The 8,171-nt window shown below is 46.4% G+C and overlaps 1 protein-coding gene across 1 annotated transcript; it reads right to left on the reverse strand.

The window, feature by feature from the left end:
• Positions 1-5,137: 5,137 nt before the first annotated feature.
• Positions 5,138-8,171, reverse strand: LOC127007999 (protocadherin Fat 1-like). The gene is made up of 4 exons (XM_050879543.1): positions 7,868-8,171; positions 7,158-7,428; positions 5,693-6,384; positions 5,138-5,395 (listed from the first exon to the last, which is right to left on the reverse strand). Exons 1-4 carry the CDS (start codon positions 8,129-8,131, stop codon positions 5,177-5,179), a joined length of 1,446 nt encoding a protein of 481 aa, XP_050735500.1. The 5' UTR covers positions 8,132-8,171; the 3' UTR covers positions 5,138-5,176.

The raw sequence follows: 8,171 nt of genomic DNA on the forward strand, positions 1-8,171 counted from the left end.
GTACTTATGATCAACAAAACTGGCAGACATTCATTAAGTGTCATGTCAAAGTGTTAATGGTTCAATAATGTATCCAGAGTGCATAAGAACATAAGAACATAAGAACGTAAGGAGTCTGCAAGAGGCCGGTTGGCCTATACAAGGCAGCTCCTGTACACTCAACCCCACCTTACCTCACCATCCATTGCTTTATCTAACCTCTTCTTGAATGTATCTATGGTATTGGCACCCACAACATGGCTCCCAAGCCTGTTCCATTCGTCCACCACTCTATTAGTGAACCAATTCTTGCCTATGTCTTTGTTGAATCTGAATTTGTCTAACTTAAAACCATTGCCACGCGTCCTACCTTGGCTCTTTACTTTCAAAATCCTATTGACATCCCTTTATTAAAGCCCTTCATCCATTTATAGACTTCGATCAAGTCTCCTCGCAACCTTCGCCTTTCTAGAGAGTGTAGATTTAAATGCTTCAGCCTGTCTTCATAAGGCAAGTTTCTCTTCCCCTGAATCATCTTTGTCATCCTCCTATGAACAGATTCTAACATCTTGATATCCATTCTATAGTAGGGGGACCAGAACTGAACTGCATAATCGAGATGAGGTCTAACTAGTGCTAAGTAAAGTTTGAGGATGACTTCAGCTAGCGCTCTATTGCTTACGCTCCTTGAGATGAAACCCAGTACTCTGTTGGCCCGATTTTTAGCCTGAATGCATTGAGCCCTAGGACGGAGGTCTGCGCTCTAGTCTAGGATAATTCCTGACCGCCAGATGACGGCTCTAGTCTCACTCCGCGTTGTAAACTCGTAGAAATAGCATCCGTGCGCTCGTGTCATGTTTTCAGCACTACAGTGTTTTCAGCATTACAGTGTGAGTTCTTTGTGCTTTAACAATGTCCCCCAGAAAGATGGTTAAAAGGCACGGTGCTGCAAAGAAAACAGGAACGGTGGCTACTATGCTCGCAACAGGAACGGAGGGCGAGCCTCGGCATATTGCATGCTCTCCTGGACGTGACAGACTCCCGTTCACACTCCATCTCGGACGATACGTCGGGTTAGCTTCACGTTGGTGGTCGCAAAGTCACTTACAACATGTCAAGTCACTCTACCTTCAAAACTGCGACCAGTACGCGCAGGGGCGGTTTGGGGCGGAGCAGCGGGATGACGTCACTTGATTCCAAATACCCGCCAGTTCACGAGTGACTAAAATTGCGGCCGGGTATGCACTTTGGATGTGCATGTTTGCCTTCTTTCACCGCGCGTTCAGGCAAGTCACTGATGAAAATATATGCCTTTTTATTATGCTATGCGTGACTGTAAATCCAATGCCTACAAACGGTGGTGTGGGGTGTTGGGGGGGGGGGGGGGATGTTGAAGTGTTTGATTTAAATTAGTCCGCCTTCCTTCGTTTTCTAAATCCTATATTCTACAGTCTCTGGTTTGGCACCAAGCAGCATCACGCATAAGCCACGCCTCTGCCGTGTCTCCTCACACACAGCTGCGTATGACTTGACTTAATATAAGTGACTTTGGGTGGTCGAACGTAGTTCCGGTGCCTCGAGACTAGGGAGACTGCGGCTACTACACCCCCAGGCGAAGCCTACCCTCAGGCGTAGCTAGCGGTTGCAGGAGTCTCCGTAACAACCGTAACACATTGATTTGTGTTCCATATTATTAATCATCGCTATTTTTAGAAAAAATTACTTAATTCTGTTAAAAATAACATGTAAAATGATTATATAAATATTTTTTGAGATATGGGACGCATTAGGGATTTACATTAATTCAATGGGAAATTCGTTTTGGTTTACGAGCGTTTCGTGTGTGAACAATATTCGGAACGAATTAAACTCGTAAACCAATATATATATATATATATATATATATATATATATATATATATATATATATATATATATATATATATATATATATATATATATATATATATATATATATATATATGGTCATGTGGAGCAAAGTCGTCAATAACACACTGTTCGGTGGCATCAAGGCACTTGGTGGCAGAAGGCATTACATGGAGGGCTTGGAAACTATAATTTCTGCATCTTGTTTTATATATATATATATATATATATATATATATATATATATATATATATATATATATATATATATATATATATATATATATATATATATATATATATATATATATATATATATATATATATATATATATATATATATATATATATATATATATATATATATATATATATATATCTATATATATATATATATATATATATATATATATATATATATATATATATATATATATAGATATATATCAAAGCAGGGTGGGGGGAAGGAAACGCTGTGTGCGGCAAACAAGCGTTTGTCTGCCAGACACACAGGCGGGTAAGCTGAGGAGTTTCTGATTGCAAGGGTTTGCACTTCATGGCGGGAACACATCAACCAGGAACATGATCAGGCATGTTTAGGACACACACTGCATCTAAATGAATCATAATCACTGATATTACAAGGCAATGATGAAGCACAAATGTAGCATGAAAAGAATCTCTCTCTCTCTCTCTCTCTCTCTCTCTCTCTCTCTCTCTCTCTCTCTCTCTCTCTCTCTCTCTCTCTCTCTCTCTCTCTCTCTCTCTCTCTCTCTCTCTCTCTCTCTCTCTCTCTCTCTCTCTCTCTCTCTCTCTCTCTCTCTCTCTCTCTCTCACCTTTTATTTGGTTATTATCAAATTTTCCTCCTACTGATGACAATTTTTTTCTGTTCCTTAAATTATCCACATATTGGTGTTTAACTATTACTCCAGAAATACGCGGTCATGCTTTATAAGGCTTCTCGTGCAGTAATTTCTGAAAATTATGTACAAAGAAAATTAAATCCATCCACCTCAACCATCCACCTCAGGCCCTTTAAACATAAGCCTGTGCTCCGCCACTGGCCCGGCACACGACTCAGAGCTGTCACAGTGCCCGGGAGGAAGGCTTCATCATAAATATTTACACTGAACAAGTAGGACAAAACGGGAAGATAAAACAAATACTTACATTCAAGATCCACTGCATTGCCACCTGGGAAAGCAGACAAACCTTTCATGAAGCAAAGTACGGAGGTTCAGGGATGACAAAGAGATACATTTTTTTTCATGATGTATGAGTAAGGACAAGCAGGTGGGTGAAGGGAAGATGCAAGGGTAATGGACATGTTACAGGAGGGAGGCAGTTGGGTGGTTTGTGTGTACTTAGATCTGGACGAGGCATTAGACAAAATACTACCACAAGACTAATATGAAAGCAGGAGAATATATAAGGACTGACAGGGAGAATAGCAGAGTAGCCGAAAGACTGTCTGAGAGACCGACAGATGAGGAAAGTAATCTACGACAATATGTCAGGGTGGAGGGAAGGAATAAGTGGAGTTTCCCAGGGCACAGTGCTGGCACCCATTGTGTTAAGGACATGGTGGAAGGGATGGGCAGATATACAAGCCTGTTTGCGATGATACAAAGATCACAAAATAAATGGAAGCTGAGGATTGTAAAAGTCCGCAGGGTGATCATGACAGGATTTATCAGAGGAACCAGGAGTAGACGGTGAAATTTAATGAAGTTATTGGAAATGGGTGACTGTACTGAAAGGCTGCCATGGGATTACTCAATGAGAACTGACAATAAAAAAAAGGAGGAGGAGAAAGGCATGGAATAATTTGTCACCTGAAAGAAAGTTTGGAAAGTTTCGTTTAGTCGGCGCAACATCTGCATGCGGTCATATGCCGGAGAGAGACAGAAGGGGAAGGAATTATAGGAGAAAGGAACAGATCCCAGGAGACGGGACACAACCCCCGATTAATACCCATTCACTGCTGGGTGGACAGGGGCGTAGGGTATCGGAAACGCCGCCCAAATTTTTCCATTCTGCCCGGGAATCGAACCCAAGCTCTCTCGGTTGTGAGCCGAGTGTGCTAACCACTGCACCACGAAGCCCCCTGTCACCTGAAAGACACATTAACGAGAGACAGCCTTGGGAGCAGCTGAAAACACTGGGCTGGCATTTCACTACACAGACTAAGAGATGATGAAGAAACTAAGCTGATCAGGTTGGAACATGTGGCAGTAGTACGGTCCCCACATAAAAATAAACATATAAACAAAAACAACAACAACAACAACAAAAAAAAAACAGCAATCAAGTTTGTCCCTTTCCCATGGAGGAGGAAGAAGGCTTCTGTCAGTGGCAGATAATTTTGCAAGGTCACAGTTATTAGCAGCTAGGAAACTCGTGTTACTGGTTGCACTACTCATTGACACTCATGTTAAGGCCAATCACAATGAAGTGCTCCAAGGTATGGTGGAACAACTATGATTTATAAGAGTTAGCAAGTGTCCAACAGTTCTCACTCTGGACGGCTGGCACGCCGGGTCTCCCTCTGCCTCTCACCTTACCTACACACCTCTCAAGCTCATGTGTTAGTAAGATTTCAGTGGTGGTGTAACTCTAAGATCAACAAGGCATGTGTCATCACTAATACTGGTGTGCTCTGGGCAAGGTGAGCCACTGCCACTAAAGGCCTTGCTGCCTGCCATGGTGCCCCCACCTGTGGAATAGTCGAGGCCGAACAGCTCCTCGGTGTTGCCGGCCACAATGGAGTACATGATGGGCTCCCCGGAAGGGCTAGCGGCCTCCACCCTTACAACAGGCGTGCCATTGGCGGCGTTCTCTGGCACGGCTGCCTCGTACCGTGCGGCGGTGAACATTGGCCCTTCAGAAGACACCACCCTGGGGACCCGTGACGGGCAGGTTAACATCTTCAACACAAGAAGAACCCTGAGGCTAACAGGCCTGACCCAAGGCAAGGTGGTCCTGGCTGCGTGACTCACCTTATGAGGACATGGGCCTGTGAGCTGAGGGGAGGCTTTCCCCCGTCGTAGGCAGCAACGGTGAGGCTGTAGGTCTTGTCGGCCGCCATCAGGGTCTGCTTCAGGGAAATTTCACCCGTCTTCTTATTCACGGCGAAGAGCTCACCGCTGCCTCGCACCAGCTCGTAGCGGACACTTCCGAACTCCCCAGAGTCAGCGTCTATTGCCTGCACAAAGGGCTTGGTAATAGGACCATCTCATAATCAACAATTACATAACTTTGGGAGTCACTGCAAAGGTTCACTGCTTGATCATGGAGGAACCTACTACTTTATGGAGAGCACAAGTTATGCCCGGCATGTGTCTGACAAAAAAGATCTGCTTGGGCTCTTATGCTCACCTTAGTGACCACGTGGCTGCGCGGAGACACGGTGGACACCAGGGCGTGGAAGGGCTGGTTGAGGAACACCGGCTCGTTGTCATTCACGTCCATCACCGCCACGTGGACCAGCACATGGGCCACGTTTGCTGTGCCCTCAATGTCCTGCGCCTGAACCACAAGAGGATGAACAGCAGTAAGACAAAAGCAAATACAAGTAGATGCAACAGAGGTCTGAGGGCCAATGCATAAGATGAATGGGAGAATGATCAATGTCCTCTGAGCCAAACAAGTTTCATGTTATTTAAGGTCCCATGCTGCAAGTCTTAAAATTTGCTGATTTCCAGGTAAGGGTTTATGATTAGTAAAAAACAAAAGATGATGATATTATAGTGCACTGAGTCTTGGTAATAACAGTCCAGTACAAGAACACTGAGGTCATAATAATTGCGCTGGCCCCGGACTCACCTCCACCACCAGCGTGTAGTGGTCCTCTGCCTCCCGGTCAAAGGACTTGCCGGTGGTCTTGATGACGCCAGCGGTCGGGTGGATTTCAAATTTAATGTTTGAGTTGAGAATTGAGTAGCGGACGTGATGGTTGAGCGGCTGACCCTTCACTCCCAGGGCAGCAACATTCATCTCCTTAGTGGAGTTCTCAATGACGTTGGCCCAGTACTGGTCCTGAGTGAAGACCAGAGTAGACAGCGGCGCTTCATCAATTATAATCTCTGCTGTTGCCGTGGACGAGGCGGCCCCGTCGCTGGCCTGGAGGGTGAGGTTGTACTGAGGCTTGAGGCTGTACTGGTCCTGGACCTTGACACACTTGTTCACGTTGTCAAACACAAAGTTTTCTCTGTCGTCACCGGCAGCGATGGAATATGAAATATCGGTGATATCATTCACATCCACGTGGTGGCGTGGCTGCTCCTCCCGGCCCAGGCAGAACACCCTCACACCAGGGTAGGTTGGCAGGTAGAGGACGGCTGAGTAGTGGGTCTTGGGGAAGGCCATTGGGGCAGCCTTCACCTCCCTCACCGTGATGAAGACTGGGGCGGGCGCCACACACTCCCGCCGGGGGCTGCCCCCGTCCGTGGCCCACACACTCAGCCTCACCGTGGTGCCGGCCACTGTGTCCAGGCTGCCAGACACCCACACAGCTCCTGAAGGGTGTGGAGGATGAGGTACAGTTAGTGTTACTTGTCTTCAGGAGTGGTGGACAGCTAACATGTCTAGAAAAAAAAAATTATCCTCTCAAAGTGAGTCTAAAAATGTAGGAAAACAGCATCAGGCATGGATATGTGTGTGTGTGTGTGTGTGTGTGTGTGTGTGTGTGTGTGTGTGTGTGTGTGTGTGTGTATATATATATATATATATATATATATATATATATATATATATATATATATCTATATATATATATATCTATATATATCTATATATATCTATATATATATATATATATATATATATATATATATATATATATATTGCCTGCTGCTGTTTTCCTACTTTCTTTTACTCACTTTTGACACACACACACACACACACACACACACACACACACACACACACACACACAGCTACAGAGATTTGCTATAAAGAGGATGAAAAACTGAAAATACTTTGTAATCTTAACAAAGGAGGAAAGAATAATGAAGAGTAAAGTCTGTGCAGCAGGACAACATAAAGGGCGAACCATTTATTCGGCAAATTTAGATGAACAGTAAAAACAAAGTATCACTTGGAGGCAGTGAGGGAAGAAACAGTGTGTGGCTGAACCCTTCCTGTGGCAGGCAGCATAAACCAGAATTGGGTGGTAATGTTCCTGGCTGCAGGAGGAACGTTGATTAGTGAGGGAATGGGACGTTTATCTCCCCGCGTGCCTGTATTCACTCAGCAGAGTGCCTTTAATTAAACAATCCCAAACGTTCACCTGTGTGTCGGTTGATTGAAAACAACTTTGTGATGTCCTTCTCCACGATGGTGTAGGTCACTCTGCCGTTGTAGCCTTGGTCACGGTCCCGGGCGGTCACCGTGAGCTGGCTGGGGCTGGCCTGGGCGTGGGCGTGGGCGGCCAGCACGGGGGCGCCGCGGCCGGCGGTCTGCAGGACGCTGCCGTGGTATGAAAGTCGCTCCCACTCCGGCCACCAGTCGTTCTCGTCGAGGACCGTCACGCCCAGCCACGTGCTGCGGGACACCCCGGCCTGGGGGAGGGTTAGGGGGCGCGTCACCATGGCAGAACACCAGTGCTGAAACCCACTTTTTTGTGTGCTGCCTGTAGCGCTCTTTACCGAAGTCGCTGAAGTGACGGTTGATTGAAGATCAGGACAGCATGTGGGTAATATCTTATCTGAGGCTGTGTTTATAAGGAGTGGCAGAAATGCTTCAGATAAGATCGACATTAGTGGTGAAAAGAGAAGTCAAGTTTCCCTAGACTAGATATTCTAGATTCACAGACTATGAATTGCCTTTTTTTGGTAATGGCTTGACGTCTAGGCCTATACACATTTCTCTGGGCCAAACTACTCTGTCTGGATCTAGATCGCTGAGTACCTGTGATTTCTCCCCCTGAAAAGAATATCCTCCTTGTAATGAACATTTGTTGAGTGTTTTCCTCGCGTACCAGGCGGGGCAGGGACTCACCAGGTTGGTGGCCGTGATGGTCAGGTTGTACCAGGAGGTGGTTTCGTAGTCCAGGGGCGTGGCCACGCTGACCACCCCCGAGGCGGGGCTGATGACGAAGGCGCTGTGTTCATTCCCGCCCGTCAGCGAGTAGTGGAGGGCCGACGGTGAGGACGCCGTGACGCGCGCCAGGGCCGTGCCCACCGCCACCCACTCCCCGACCTCCTCCACGTGCGGCTTATTGCCCTGCCAGGAGGGCGGCGAGCTCTGCGAGGCGGTCACCATGACCCGGACCGGCACCGAGGCGGCGCGGGCCTGCGGCGTG

Source organism: Eriocheir sinensis, chromosome 4 (genome assembly GCF_024679095.1).
Source record: "Eriocheir sinensis breed Jianghai 21 chromosome 4, ASM2467909v1, whole genome shotgun sequence".
Taxonomy (NCBI): domain Eukaryota; kingdom Metazoa; phylum Arthropoda; class Malacostraca; order Decapoda; family Varunidae; genus Eriocheir; species Eriocheir sinensis.